Source organism: Mauremys reevesii, linkage group 3 (genome assembly GCF_016161935.1).
Source record: "Mauremys reevesii isolate NIE-2019 linkage group 3, ASM1616193v1, whole genome shotgun sequence".
Taxonomy (NCBI): Eukaryota; Metazoa; Chordata; order Testudines; family Geoemydidae; genus Mauremys; species Mauremys reevesii.
The window spans coordinates 81,043,515-81,060,139 of NC_052625.1; the positions used below are offsets into that span (position 1 = coordinate 81,043,515).

Consider the following 16,625-nt stretch of genomic DNA (forward strand, 5'->3'; position numbering starts at 1 on the left):
CTTTACAAATGGCAAAACGAAGGCCCAGTGTTTAAAATTGCTTCCATGGGGCCACACTGCAAAACAGCAGTAGAGCTGTGCTCAAAACCCGTAACTCCCAACTACCAGCACTTCACTCTGACCACTACATTTGGTATCAATGGCTCGAATTACTTCAGATACAGAACTATGTAGTGGGCTTACTTGTTTACTCACTTATACCAGTTAAACCCCTATGTAAACTTCAGTGAGTTCAACAGATCTACTCTTAACATACACCCGTGTAAGTGAGATTAAAGTCAGATCCAGTACATAAGCTGCTGCATATTTTCATTCCATCCAGTTTGACTTGTCCATTTGCATCAACGCTAAGAAACACAAACTACATGTATATTTATCTTCATTTTAGCACCCCACTTATTTTTGTTAGCAAGCATGTCTTAGAATAGTAATTTTGTTCTGACGCATTACTGCTTTCTCTTGTTGCAAAGAGCTAAATAAAACTTTAAAGAGAGAATGAGCCTTCAGAAAGGAATTATGAAGATGTCAAATTGGTTTGACAAGGAACTCTTGAGATTTTTCTACCATTCCAAACAAAAAATAGGCCTATGACAGTATTACTTTTGGCATACTGACAAAAACAACGTTTTGATACATCTTTGTATACCATTTTCAAGTTCATGTGACAAAAGCACCCATTTACTTAATGCCAAATTCTCGCTGCTACTGAGTTAATTACACAGATGTAAATCTGAAGTGAGATCAGAATATACAACATATACTTAGAGGAATGATGGGCTTGTGGTTAAGGCATTGGTCTGGAACTTAGGAGAGCTGGGTTCTTTTTCTAGCTCTACTACAGACTTCTTGTTTGACCTTGGGCAAGTTATAGACTCTGTGCCTCGGTTTCCCCATTATAAAATAGGGATAATCATGCTTTTGAGTGTCTTGTCTATTTCAATTGTAAACTCTAAGAAATAGGAACTGTCTCTTGCTATGTGTATGTACAATGTCTAGCACAATGTGGATCTTGTTTTAGGGCCAGTAGGTGCTACTGTAATACAAATAATAAATAAGGGAAATAGAAGACTTGTAATTCAGCTGTTCAGATGAGGAATAAAATATGGGTGAGTTTGTGGACCAGTCTTCATATATCATTCTTGAGTGACTGCACTTTTACCTTGTTTCTAGGTAGAGCCATAGCACTGTTAATAACTGCTGTTTTGGGGTAGGTTGGCAGAAGAGGAGCATATTATGAAATGTTTCAAGATCAAATATTTGTGTAGGTTTTGAGTTTTTTCTTCTGTTAGCGGAGACCCTCTTGGTGCTCTAATTTATAACACTAACAATTACAACATTTATACAGATCCACTGATTCAGCTCTTCAAATTGTTTTGTCCAGGCTGCTTCAGCCTGCCAGTCCAGACCTATCCTTCAATAACCATATGGAAATGTGGGTTGACTCTGCCTCCGGGGACAGGGGCACGGCTGGATAGCTGCAAAGTCTCTCCATGGTCAGTTCTAAGAGGGAGGGAGTTTTCTGTTTACGATTCTCTCAGTGTTGGGTAGGCACAGAGTCAAATCAGGCAGAACAGCTCCAGCTGGTGTCTCACTAGTAAAGCACCAGGTGCAGGATTTAGCCTATAAACAATTAATATAACATTGGTCAACTAACCTGCTCAGTATGTTAAAACAGCAGCCAAAGCAAAGCCCCAAAATATAAATAATTGGAAAAACTGGTTTAATGACTTTGTCTTTTTTTATAAGATAAAAAGAGCATTGCGTGTTCCAATGTATCTACTTCATTTAGAAGAGTTTCTAAACTTTAATCTGGAAAACACCCCAAACGGTCTGCAACAAGTACTTATTTGAAATGATATTTCTTCTTGTTGATTTGCATAATGAACAGTGTGTAACTAGGTGCTCTGTACCTCACATTCATAGACAATTAGCTTAAAATGTGTTCCCTATCCAATGCAATTTTGAAATGAAATATTAATGAGAAAAATGTTTAAAAGGGCCTTAAATCCAGTCCCTTATTGGAACTTAATTAGGAGCTTGAGATTGTGGGCACCAGTGAGATGACTGATTGGAAATGTAGGCACAAAAGTACAAATTGGGCTCAGCAATGATAATGACACAGTTTTTATGATGTAGAGAACCTGGAGGCCTGAGGTATCACTAAATCCCCAAAATTTCAATAGGCAACATGTCTACCCTTTGATGCTGTGTATCACTACCCACTGTGCTGTTTGATTTTTTTTTTTAAAGGAACATTCACACACAAGTTAAGAAAGGCACCAACTTTCCAAAAATAATGTCTGAGGTTATTTCCCATCATACTGAATGCTAACCTTGTAGATAAACACTGTACTACAAGGATGGCTACAGATCCTTTATGCCATTGCTAAATTAAAATTTAGACTCCTAAGTGAGATCTACTGCAAAGACTCAATTTCTGCTCTATCAGTAGATTAATTTAAAAACTATTCTGAAATAATAGTGTGCAGTTATTATGGATGCACTGATAGTTACTCCATTGTTAAGTCAAGTTTTGCACTTAAAGAAGGGAATCAACCTGTTTGTTACATATGAATAATACAGCCCATCCCCAAAATTACAGCACTTTCTCTGAGTATGGAATTAATTTTCTGAGAATTTACAAATAAATCAGATAACTGGATCCAGAATTACAATGGATTAATACTGAGTCCTGTAATAAATTTAGCACCCAGTCCAGACCTATGACATCATGAGGGGGAAAATGAAAAAAAAAATCAAATACGTCTTTTAAAATGAGTTTAATTTAATCTGGGTCCACAAATTCCAATATCCCTTACTCATAATCATATGACTACTGCATGGTTTCTAGTGGGTAATGACAACACCCCTGTAATATAGTTTACCCTAAACTACTGAAATGTGTTCTCAAGCTTACACCCAGATTAATATTATTATTACATTAAGATGGAGTTATTATCTATATATGGGAGAGAGCTTCTTCTGTTAAAATAAACAATTCCCTCCCTAGTTTAGACAAGCTGTGTCATTGGATACCACATTAGTAGGTCATGAGAAATATACACCAAGGTCTTCACAAGATATGAGTATAAGGCAATGTATTGATTTTTTTCGGGGAGGGGGAGGAGAGGTCATGCTGTAGATAGATAGTTGAAACTGTTGTTTAACATTGAAGACAGAGTGCTGAGAATTGTCTTATATGGAGTAAGACAACTCACCAATGCTCTCAATAAAAGTAAGTACTCTACATTTTCAAAAACAAATCCTCTATTTCTAAATCCTCTACTTCTAAAAAAGGAGGTAACAGCTAAAAAATAGAGAGGGAACAGTGCCTTTCAGCATCTTTCATGCCTAGTATTGGCACTAGTAATACTTTTACCGGACACTCGTATATATAGGCAGGCAAAAACACTGCCACTGACACAAACTATTCCAACCACTTCCTGATTAGATCTGCTCTGTGTATACTGCACAACAATATCTCAGAGAAGTAAATGAACTCTGCCTCAAGCTCAACACAAATCCTCCTGCTTGCTGGTTACAATAATGCTGCAAGCCAACGTAACTCTGATAGCACCTTAAGACTTGTTTGGTTATTTTTTGCACTGACCTCACTTTTAGGAATCTGAATGTTACTGCTAGGAGACATTAATATAGTGAGAGAGAGATGAAATTGGATTTATGTGTGCAGAGGGTGTAGTTTTTGATGGCGTTTATTTTTGTTGTTCCTAAAGTTGTAAAATATATTTGTGGCAGTGGTGGGAAAATTTCCTCAGCTTTCTAATGTAAAGTGGACTTATTCACCTCTCCTCCCCTTTTCAGCTGTGGGTATACAACAGACATTGCTGCACCTGCATTAGTGTATCAGCACACTGGGCCTTAATAGATCAGAATGTTTTTCAATTTATTTTCTGTGGTTCATATTTTCTTAAAAGCCATTTTAATTCCTACTTCCAACTGGCAGACATTGTAGCTAAGTGGTACTGTATAAATATATGTTTGGTCAATTCCAGTGCAGACACCATACTCCCTCTCTGAATTCTAGTTCAGCAGTTTGCATATAGGAATTAGTGAAGTCAACACAAAGTTCCTCTTCACTCCAGTCTCAGAAGTGAGAGTCCCAGATACATCCCCCAAACCAGCCCTTCCTATACAGTGACACAGTAACAGTAAGCAAGCTGTATAGTCTTATCAGGGGCACAATTTGATTAATTTGAAAACTTTCAGCACAAAGAGCCTTAGAACTATTGATACAGAAAACTTGGTGAGACATTTTTCGTCTAGGCTGAATTAGAACTGATATTTCTTTTACACGCATTAAAAACTGTTTGAAGTAATTTAAAATACAAGATGGGGTTTCCACTTTCAGACAGACATTTCAGAAGTGCTGATTTCCTACCACTCAAAAATGAAGTTAATCAGAGCTGTGGGTACTCAGCACCTCTGAAGAATCACACCCAAGTATGTCAAAAAGTACACGAACACTTGAATATATGCTTAAACCGGGAGCGGGCAAACTTTTTGGCCTGAGGGCCGCATCGGGGTTTTCAAAATTGTATGGATGTCCAGTCAGTGGGGGCTGTGCCTCCCCAAACAGCCAGGCATGGCCCAGCCCCGGCCCCATATGACCCCTCCTGCTTCTTGCCCTGATGCCCCCCCCAGGACCCCTGCCTCCATTCAACCCCCCTGTCCTCTGACCACCCCAACCCCTATCCACACCACCACCCCGAACTCCCCTGCCCTCTATCTAACCCCCCTGCTCCCTTACCGTGCTGCGTGGAGCACCAGTGGCTGGCAGCGCTGGAGCCACGTTGCCTGGCCGGAGCCAGCCACGCCACCACGAAGCACAGAGCACTGGGTCAGGCCCAGGCTCTGCAGCCCCATCACCCAGAGCATTGCGCTGGTGGCACAGTGAGCTGAGGCCGTGGGGGAGGGGTTGGGGGCTAGCCTCCTGGGGAGGAGCTCAGGGGCCAGGCAGAATGGTCCCATGGGCCATAGTTTGCCCACCTCTGGCCTAAACCATATGTAGTGTAATCTCATACCATACTCAGACAGTGAGTTATCTAGCCACACAGTGGTCAAACTACACAAGGAGAAAACATTTCTCCACGTTACGCATCCCTTAATGTGAGAGTCACTGTAGAGAAGAGGGTGGCACTGACTACTGAGAACAGGTCCAAATTCTCTCTGTGCATAATGTACAACACCCAGGATAATATGTGCAGAGCAAGCATCAATGTGCAAAACTGCATGCATCTATTCAAGAAACCACCACAGCTGCACTAACCATTTTCATGGTCTGTGAGTGACATGACAACAATCTACCGTACTTTAAAAAAATACTGGACAGACGCAGCAGTGGTTCACCATCCATAATGGGCAGCAGAGAAAATAGTTTGTAAAGCTATCACCCCATTACTGGTGATGAGTGACCACCCAGCTACAGCAACCACACAAGCTGTGCCCCAATACTGACTACTGCCTGGCAGTTCGGTTCCAGAGATACCACATCATGGGAAGCTCTGGCTCACCCTCTGTGTACCACCTTTGGGTCTGGTGACTTAGTTTGGATGCGCAGACCAAGATGAATGGTGGGATGGTGTGGGACTGTACTTGTCTGTGTTTGTATGTCAAAGCCTGAGTGTGTCTTGTGTGACTATGGACCACAAGAGATGATCACTGCTTGTGCATCTCACCCTCCAAACTTTTCACTCTGTCAGAGCTCTCTGCATGTCTGAGTGACAGGGATTGGTATGTTCTGGCATACTGGTGAGAGGAGATGGGCTATGTGAAACATAACCCAAGCAAACTCCAAAAGGTAACTAGGAACACAGCAAACAATGGCTTATCATACATGCTTTAATTCTTGCCATCCCATCAACCTTTTGCCAAGAATGAAGCTCCTGCGTGGGCATGTGGGGGTGTTCGGGAGCAGCTTCAACACGACAACATGCATCAGAGCTTCTTCTTATGTGCAGTGACTCAAGTACTAAGGTTCCCACTCAGGTTCTTTGCAATTACGTCACACCTTACAACCACATCTTGCATTTCTTTAGCTCAATCAGCTCTATCTTCCCACTTCCTCTGCAGTGGTACGGAATGCTGGATGTTGTGGCACATGGGCATGTTAATTACTGCCAAAATCATGCTGCAACCCTGACCATTCTGTCCCCTCATGTTCCCTGTGTTACAGTTGCTGAAGAACGTTCTCGGAAGAGCATCCACACAGGTCTATATCTTTCTGCTGTCCTCCAGTGTTCAGTCACACAAAACACCTTGCCATGTTCTGTGTGAGAGCAGATTCCCATCTCTTATCATCTGTATTCCCTCTGTCTGAATGATACAGTATTTCTGGGCTGGGCAGGCTTTGAATATGCAAGTGTACTACTACTACTACACTGGCTTCATTTAATGTACCTGGGATAATTCCAATTCCTGTTGTGAGATGTTCCTGTGGGTAATGTCATCTACTGGTTTGCAAGTGATAATCTGCACTGGGCCAGAACTTTTCATAGAAATTGCTTTCTGATGTGCACATCCATTTGTGTAAAGAGTCAGCATAGCTGGATATGATTTGCAGGTGGCTCACAGTATAAGTAATTCCTTTTTCTACCTCTGTCTAGTCACCACGATCCAGCAACTGTCCTGCAGCTTTCTGTATCACTGCTGTGTATTAGTCTGCTGGAGGTGTTTACATTCTGTATCGCAGGCCATATGCTGCCTGTACTATCTTGTAAAGACTCTGCTATCTTGGCAGCTGCCTGTGGCTGATGACTGGACACTGTCCATGTACCATTGTTGTCATTCTTTTCTGACAACAGGTGTTTTCTCTGTTTTGGTGCCTGTGGGATTATGTACTCCTTTTGTTTGTCAACACTGTTCAGAGGCATATGCATGGCTTTGTCCTGATTCACAGCTGAGGCCAATGGCATGAGAGGCAGTTTTAATCATCTCGAACTCATTTTTTGCTTAGATAACCTTCACCCCCAAAAGCTTCTTCCTGCGCATGCCGCCATCATGCACAGCTGAACTTTGTCTGGCATATCCAGTCTCATGGGCGTGATCTCACAGTCTGCCTGTCCACAAAGACAGTAATTTGAGTTCGTCTCTTGAGGTAGAGTATCGTGCCTGGGTTTTTCCGGCTTCTATGCAGCCTTTGGATTTAACTGGTGGTAATACATAGTGGCAGCTTGTCCAGATCACTACCCTATGTTGCAACAGTTTCATTTTTTGAATTTGCATGGCTGGGCAGCAGGGGGTACATATACTCATATATACTACTATGGAATGTGAAATAAGGTTTACTTCCTGTATAATTAATTTGCTTGCTGGAAGTGGTGCATATCAATTAAACTTTCTCAATATGTAAGCTTCAGCCCAAGGTATCCCAGTGTGGAATTGGGCCATGGTGAATTTATACTACTCCCAAGGGCAACAAGTGTAACTATGGATTTATTATCTGACCACTCAGTTTATAGCCAAAAAGAGGCTCTCCTCCCATTTATTTTTGACAGGAAATGTATCTCAAACTACTTCATTATTTTAGACTTTGCTCAAGGATACAAACTGTACGATCTGACATCTTTATTTACAAAATGATTGCAAAACAAGATACCAAAAAGATGACAAACATCCAGGATTTGTATCCAGATAACATTTCTATTGAATATCTATACTCCAAACATTTATATACTTCTGAAAGGAAAAATAATTTGTTCAAAGGGATTAAAATAGAATAAAAAAGTGTGGTACAGGTAGACAAGGAAACAAGCATTATGATTTTGCTCCATGTTAAAATATCATTATTGTCGTACACTAGAGTAAACTAATTATCACTAGCTGTCTATTTCTCTGATGCATTAATGCTATTTCTTACATCTGTGTTAAAATCACTGCCTTAGGGTCTGATCGTGCTTCTGCTGAAGTCATTAGCAGTTTTCCCATTATCTTCAATGGCGGAAAGACTGGTCCCTTCATTTTGGTTTTGGCCTTGCTTTCCTAAATATCTGCCCCCTATTCTGCAATTTTCACCCAAAGGTGAAAAAGATGCATCTGTTTTAAAGGAATCCCAAGGAAGTTAGTACAATTTCCTCCAATCCTCTTATGTTGTCTAGAAAGCACTTACCTCATACAAATGATCATCTGTACCAAATGAAATATCCTCCACAACCTGTTAGGGATATGTCATAAGATAAACATAATACATTATGTATAAACACGAGGATTTTAATGTAATTGTGTAGCAGCAGTATAGCATAGTAAAAATTACACAGGCTGAACTCTTATATTGTTTTGCAGCATAAGTATAAAGAAAGAAGTCATCAAAGGAGAAACCTGAAAGCTATTTTCCACGGAGATTATTATGGAATAGCAGCCACGCCATATTTCAGTCTACAGTTTCTGTTATAAACAAGCGTGATTTTTGCTCCTCCCCCTCAAATCTACAAACGAATATCATCTTCAAAATCAGTAGATGGAGTTGAGGTGGAATCTTCTATCAAGTTTGTAAAGAACAGTATAAGTTCAAAAAGTGTATGTGGAAAGCAAAACTTGTTCTAACTTTTTTTTTAGCCACTCTGTAACAAAAAGCTGAAAGAATGAGAGAGGTGAAATGTAGATTATTAGATTTATTTGGCCAATATATTGTCCAAAGAACCAACGATTATCAGATTAAACTCTAATTTATAAATTAAGATTGTCGTCCCCAATCATCTACGTGACACTGCACGAGTACATCCTTGTGCCAGTGCAGCGTCCCACTGATGTCCCACACAGACACCATGGTCTGCACATCCAGATTTTTTTTTACAGACATGGAAGACTTCCCTGAACTGATCCATAAGGCTACTATCTTCGCCTTCTTCAAGGCACATTTCTACTATGATATAAGAAATTAGAAAATATTTAAATGGCTAGGCTGAGGGGTAGTTGGGGAAGTCATGAAACTGTAAAATTAGATATTAGTATCTCTCTCACACACTATTTTTAGCTCTATTCAAGTGAGGGCTACAGTTAGTGTTTTGACAAAGCAACACACAGTATCAGAGACCTGTATATAGGAAACAAATGATAAAACATAGAATATTCTTGGTGAACTTTTCAGAACTTCACCTCTACAAAGAAGGGAACTCTGCAAAGACATTAACTCTGTCTTCAGTTTTTGTTTGTTGCTTAGTGCATTTTTTGGTTTTTACTATGTTTCATGTTCTTGGAAGGATTAAATTTTATGAGATACAGATGTCTTCATTAAAAAGCTAGTCTTTACCCAGAGATAACACACAGTGGTATCTGAAACTTCTCAGGATTTCCTTATGGTTAGACTGGGCAGTGACATCGCTGTGTAGTAAATGTGGGTAAATACTGGCTGTACAATGGTGACCTGAGCACTGTATACAAGCCTGTTGTTACAGAATCCCTTTGCAGGTTGGATTAAGGATATAGAAAACATACTCAAACACTGACCTTCACTGATGCTCAATGTTGACATTTAAGGTAGATAAATTTAAAGTCTCCAAATGATTTTTGAATCTCTACAAATACAATATTTAATTAAACTAATATGAAAGTACATTTTGTTTAGATTTCTAAAAAAGTGTTGCCCTTTACATCTGGCATATTTACTTCCTGGATCAGAGGGTACTTTAATCTATGGTAATGTGTTGCATCCCACTGACAAAGGCTTTATTGCTGATGGCTATCACCAAATTCTGACAAACACTATATCACATACAGTTTTGACTTAATTTTTAACATTTGTCATTTTAAAAGTATACTGTTATTTCTTTTTAGTGAGAGTCCATTTCAATATCACAGAGTATTAATATCTCAAACATAGTTAATCAAACAAAATGCTGTGTAATTATATAGCACCTTTTCAACAAGGATCTGAAAGCATTTTACAAACCTTCTTTACAGATGGGAAAACTGAGGTACAGAGAGGAAAGGTGACTTGCTCAAGATCAAGCAAATTAATAGCACAGCTGGAAGAGAACCTGGCAACCTGATCTCTACTCTAACAATACACACTCTGTTTCAAGCATTGAGATGGAATTATACATGTTACAAATGACTGATGTGGTAGCTACCAAACATGTTGGCTTACCAAAGGTAATACTACTACATTTTGTTTTTTTTACCTTGAAACTTTAATCACCTGAATTCTCTTGAAATCTAGTAGGTGTTTCCTTCCTTCATAAGGTTAAAGAGGGAACACTGCACAGCATGCCAGAAGAAGAAGAAAAAAAGGACAGGTCAGGAAATGAAACGTGAAGGTTCATGGGTATACATGATCATAGCGATACCAGGTGTTAGAGAGATTTTAACACATACAAATCTACACAGATATTAGTTGTCAGCAGTGCCTCTGATGTTGCTTACTAGGAAAATATCAACAAACAAAAGTCAAAGCAAGGACACACAAGGAGAGATGCAATGTGCAGGTGTTAATATCTTGAGAAATGAAGTGTTATTGTATATAAGGCCGGGTAAAATCCTGGTATAATTCAGAAATTACCCAGAAACAAACTATGAAAAAAATTCCAACCTCCTCCACTTCTAAGAAACCAGAGTAAAAATACTTGGAGTCAATTTAGAGCTACATAAAATTTTAAGGAACAAATCTAGGACCTACTGGGACCATGGCAGAATCACACTCAATTGCCATGATTGGTTTGGTTCCTTCAGACTAAAGGTGGCTCCATGTTGTTCTTTCTTAATTCCAGCAAGTTAATTTTGGTTCCTGATAGAAGAACCATACCTGAAGTTGCCACAATCTGTCTTGGCTCTGTCTGGTGCAGGAGTACTTTGGCTTGGTTCAGACTGATTAGTGTTGTTTATGGATTTGTTCCAATAAGTTAAAGAAGACTGCTGTTCTAACTAGCTGTTGGTAGTTCCAGTGGGGTGCCATTTATTCTCAGGTATTTTTGGCTGTTCCAGGATAATTCTGGCTGGTCCCATCTGATTTAGTTCTGGCAAAAACCAGTAAAGGTGCTTCTACCAGCAGGGTTGTCATGGATTATAGATGTTTTCCCAGCTCTGCAGTTGGTTTTAAAGGGGAAGTTTGTTATATATGGTTATTCGGTGATGCCACAGGTAGTTTCAAGAGTGCTTTGGCAATTTTCAGGGAGTTTATTGTCCCATTAAACACAGTATATTTAATTTTGAGTTCTACATATGCAGGTTAAAAAGAGAATAGTATTTGTGAGGATCACTGAGTCTTCAGTGTAAGTACAACTATAAAATATATTCCAACTGTCTTAAGAAATACAGGGATAAGGCTGTCAGATAATAAACTTATGATCACACAGGAAAGTAAGATATCTGGAACTTTGAAAGCATGCAAAGCCTGAACGATCATGACTGAGCATGTGATATTCTGTGATCTACTGAGGATATATCTTACTTTGAAAATAATAATAAAATAAACAAGTCTTTATTGTCAAGGAGCAAATCCAGTAGGATCGTGAATGCCTGGCTGTTCCCCTTCTCCTGTTTCAACCCCCTTTTTCATAAGAATAGTCTTTAAGTTTTTAATGAAACCTATGAGCAAAAGTTAATCGTATGTGAGGAAATTGTATTTATAATACATCACCATGAACCCAGGACCCAGTTTATAATAATGTTTTGTCAGAGGTAACAAGATAAATGACTGGAAGTGAAAGTATATGAAGTAGTTATTGGTAATACTGACAAATGAACCACTAGAATTCCAGCCTTCAACTCCTCACTCATAACATTTCAGTATAAAGTGAAACAATTGCCAGGCTGCCAGTGTATGTGTGTGTGTGCATATGTATTATTATATCCTTTCTGTCATGGTTTTGAATCTAACAATTCTGCAAGCTCCAAAACAAATGATGCCTCTGTTCCTCTTTTTTGGAAAGAAGTTAATATTCTTCAAAGGATACCACTCCTCTTTTGATACCCCATAGCCTAGAACAGAGATAAGATAGTTAAAGGGGGTCACCCCCCTAAAAGTGAGCTCAATCTTATCAAGATATGTATCTTAGAAGGACTCCATAAGGACTCAAAGAATACCATCAAATAATTTGGTAAATGCACGTTCTTCCTTAAGTGAGTATCTATAATCTCCATCCCTTGTCATATGATAAATTATCATGTGGTTGATTACTAATGATCATCATTAAGCTGTTCCCTAAGAGATACCTTAAAACCCTTTCAGTGGTCAAATGAAAGAGTAACTAAAAGGTATACAACCTATTTAGCCATAGACAGAGCTATTTTTAAACAACCACAGAAGTTCCACAGTTATACATCATGACAGAAGGTTTAAATGCTGGAAAAGAGATGCCAGACCTCTGAAGACCTCTGTGCATTTACAGATCAGAGGACTTGCTTCCTTCCTTTACCCAGTTTCTCTTTCTCAAATTATTGCCATGGCTATAGAAAGGTGTAATGTGTTTATTAAATATTCCACCCCATAACTGGCTGTTAGGAGGTGTTTGTGAAAGATACACTCCATGCCTTCTCTCACTAGACATACACTGCCCAACATTCCTGTTGAGATGCTACTAGCCTGTTATGCTTCTGTCTAAACCACAGCACCAACTGAGAAAATCGTGGTAAAATTTGTTTTCAGTCGTGTAGCTGTCTTGGTCCCAGGATATTACAGATTATTGTAATGAGCTAGAAGAAGGAAAAAAAAAACGTGAAAAGCACCTTCAAAAGGTGAGTCTGGGAACTTAAGTTCATAACTCTGCTAGACAACAAAAAACGTGGACTGAATAAAGACATTGGATTTATAGCTCATTACAACAATCTGTAACCCACTAACCTTCCTTTGTCACACAACTGTAGAGGTGTAAACTATCCACTTCACCTTGAATGGTCTCTTGCAACAGGTGTTAACTCCTTATCTATTCCACCTTGTATTTAGCTGTGATATTCTGAGTACCTTTCCAAGAAGAGCTCTGTGTAAGCTCGAAAGCTTGTCTCTTTCACCAACAAAAGTTGGTCCAATAAAATAAATTACCTCATCCATTTTGTATCTCTAATATCCTGGGACCAACACAACTACCACAACCAACCACGGAAGATATCAAATTTCACTGTCTGAAATGGAAATTCCACAACATGAAGAAAAAGGAAACCAAACTTAACAGCGTCCTCTACTTCCTGAGCAAATTTAAGAGGACTCCCAGAGGACTAACCATCTATAACCCTCTGACCACTTAACTACATGCAACTCTAAATATGCTAAAGAGCTCTGCAGAAGGACTTCAGAAAAACTGAGGAACCATCTCCAGCACCTCACATATTCCAGAAGGGACGCCCCTCAAATAAGAAATCATCACATGCTCCCATATGCTGAAAAGAAAAAAAAATCAGGAATCCTACCGGAGATCATGCAAGAAAGCCAAAACAACTGTAACCCCACCCCCACCCCATCCAACACAAAAACAAAAAATGGAAATAACTACAACAAATCCACAACCTACAGAACACCACTTCCAGGAGAAACCATGACACCAGGACCCACCAGATGGATACTAGGTGACACCCCAACATCATCAACTTATCAAGGCTACTTCTTACCAGAGCTGAATTATCTACTTTCCCAGGGACTGAACTTCTGCCGCACCACAGAATTTGATACCATACTAACATGTGAGAACTAGAAGAATTATTTCACTGATTCTTCCTCAAAGAAGTACTTCACAACAAAGACAATACTGTTCATAGTATTGTCCCCAGTGATGGTTATAAGAAAAAGGAATCATCTGACTGGAAACCACACACTTGATTGCTTCAAGGAAAAATTTGACTGTGAAATCCCAAATCATCATATCCACTACAATCTCTCCATTGTGGAGAGGACAGCTATACAGTCTCTGAAATCCAACCACCGGATAGTGATCAAACCAGCAGATAAAGAGAGAGCCATCATAATCCTCAAATGTGATGATTATGTCAATGAGGCCAGCTGACAACTCTCTGATGCCACCCACTATAATAAAGTAAGAGAAGACTCCACACCACAATTCACCCAGGAATGTAAGGATATCCTCAAATCCTTCCCAAAACAACTCCAGGAGAAACTATAGAACCCCATACCTCTTGAACCCACCCCAAGGACCTTCTACATGCTTCCCAATATACACAAACAAGAGAACCCACACAAACCATCATATCTGGCCATGGCATGCTTACTGAAGGAATATCGGGACTCAGAGAAACCATCCTCAAACCACTCACCACTCAAAAGTCCAGTTTCCTACAGGACACAACTGACTTTCTCCATAAACTCTGCAACAATAACAGCCTTCCTCCAAACACCATATTGCCACAATGGATGTCACCTCCCTATATACCAACATCCCTCACAATGAGGGAATTGCCTTCTACCTCAAATATCTACAGGACAATGGACAAGACTCATATCCACACCAACCTCACCCAATTCATTCTCACCTGTAAAATTTTATGTTCAACACCACACACTTTGCCCAGACCATGGGAACAGCCATGGGTACTAGGATGCCTCCCCAATATGCCAACCTGTTCATGGACCACCCCAAAGAATAATTTTTTGAAAAATGCATCATGAAACCAATGATAGTCCTGGGATACATCAATGATATTTTCATCCCCTGGAGAGACAATCTAAACTCCTCTGTAGATTTCCACCACAACTTCAACAACCACTACCCATCCATCAAACTCTCTCTATAACACTCCCGCACCAGCATCAACTTCCTGGACACCATGATCAGCTTCAATAATGGAACCATACAGGAAACTACATATGAGAAACCCGCAGATCACCACACTTACCTTCACAGATCTAGTAACTACCCCAAATACCAAGAAATCTGTTATCTACAGCCAGGCACTCAGATAACAAAGAATATGCTCCGAGGAGAAAGTCCAGGATATGTACCTTAATACACTTAAAACTGCCTTCACCAAACAATGACACTCCTCCAGAGAAGTAGATTGCATGACTAAATGGGCCATCCAAATATCCTGAGAGAACCTGCTTCGATATAGGAAAGAAACCCCCTCTGACTGCACATCCGTATTTATCACCTACCACCCCACCATGGAAACCATACAGTTATACTTTTGGAAGAAGTCAAGCTTTACCCAAGCAACAGAATTGCTGGCATTATCTTTGCAGATTCACCAAGAACAGCAGATAAAATAAAAAAAATCACAGCTGGCCATTTAGGATGAAAATGCCCTCTGTGTTACAAGTTGTCCAGCTATGTAAAACATTTTATTTTACAAAAGGTTGAAATTACCATTCACAGCCTGATTCAGAATAGAATTTTACTAGACCAGACGGGAATTTACAGTAGGGTAATGGCCTGACTTCTGCTAAATCTCAGTCAACAGAAATGCACAATTAAATATCAATTTTCTACGTGGTTCAAAGTTCAATGGCTGTTAACAGTAAGTGCTCTTAAGCACACGTTTAATTGTTGACGACAAAATTCTAAAGAAATAAAAACAATGCATGTCATAGGGTTTGTTTGTCACATTACATGGTGTTGTTGGATGGTATGACTCCTTAACAGCTTGCTTATCCTTGCAGTGCTGTTAAATGATTACTGGGTAGTTGTAAATATTTAAGACAGAAATTCCAAAGCAAACCACAAAACTTAAAAGAAATATGTCAAGCCCTTTAAGCTTCCTCATTTTTTCCTTTTTAATATTTGATGCAAACTGGAAGTCTGCCCAGCATCTGAACTGGAAAGACTTAGACCATTCCACCGACATTAGGGGACCCTGCTTCTCCTCTCCCTCATGCTGATGTAAATCAGGAATAAAAAGTCAATTGAGTCACACTAGCATGAAACTGATGTAAGTGAGAGGAGACACCGTTGACAATTTGTGTTAAATCCATAAAGAATCTTATGAGAATATTTTCTCCCAAAAATCAATATGTACCTTACATATTCTTTCTTTCTTAATTTCGAAAAGATTGATGGTGAAAGGAAAAAGGATTGACAGAGTTTTCATAAAGCTATTTTATTTTTGTCCTTATTTGAGGCCAAATCTAAAGTTAATTCTTAATCTGCTTTGCTGACCCTTAACCCTTCCTCTCAAAATGAAAAACAATGACATCATTCAACAATCTGCAGAAAACGCTAGATACCTCTTTGAGTTCACGGCATTTGGTTTGAGCAGTGGGGCATGAAACAGCGCCCCGCTCTGTGCCTTTTGGAAAGTGGCTTTCTTTTCCTCTCGCTGTGTCCGAACAGTGATCATCAGCAGCATCCATCTCATCTGTTCGGCCCTCTTCTCCCTCTGAAACACAGCAACCAGCTTCTTTCAGCTGAAACCCTTGGATCAACAGCTGACAGGCCTCCAAGTCAGCTTCCCACACTCTTTCGAGCAGCTGGTTCCCACAGCTGAAATAAAAGCCAGAGGAAAATAAAAATTTGTTTCAGGGAGAATAGTTCCTAACATACAACTTTTTTTTAAACCTAATCAAAAGGGCAGGTCAATGCTCTCATAAAGAGCTCAGCACTTTTTAAAATGGTAATGAGTTATTTCAAGCTGAGAAGCAGTAGAGGGATTTATCTACTGCAAAGTGGATGTCAAGAAAAATCTGTTAAAATGCTGTTACCTTCTGTGGTGTGTACAGTAGGTAGATTAGA

The 16,625-nt window shown here is 39.5% G+C and overlaps 1 protein-coding gene across 1 annotated transcript in view; it reads right to left on the reverse strand.

Moving 5' to 3' along the window:
• DISC1 (DISC1 scaffold protein) overlaps positions 1 to 16,625 on the reverse strand; it is a 345,826-nt gene that overhangs the window by 21,507 nt on the left and 307,694 nt on the right. The window contains 1 exon segment of the mRNA XM_039530205.1: positions 16,121 to 16,376. Within this exon segment, the coding sequence (XP_039386139.1) occupies positions 16,121 to 16,376 (256 nt within the window).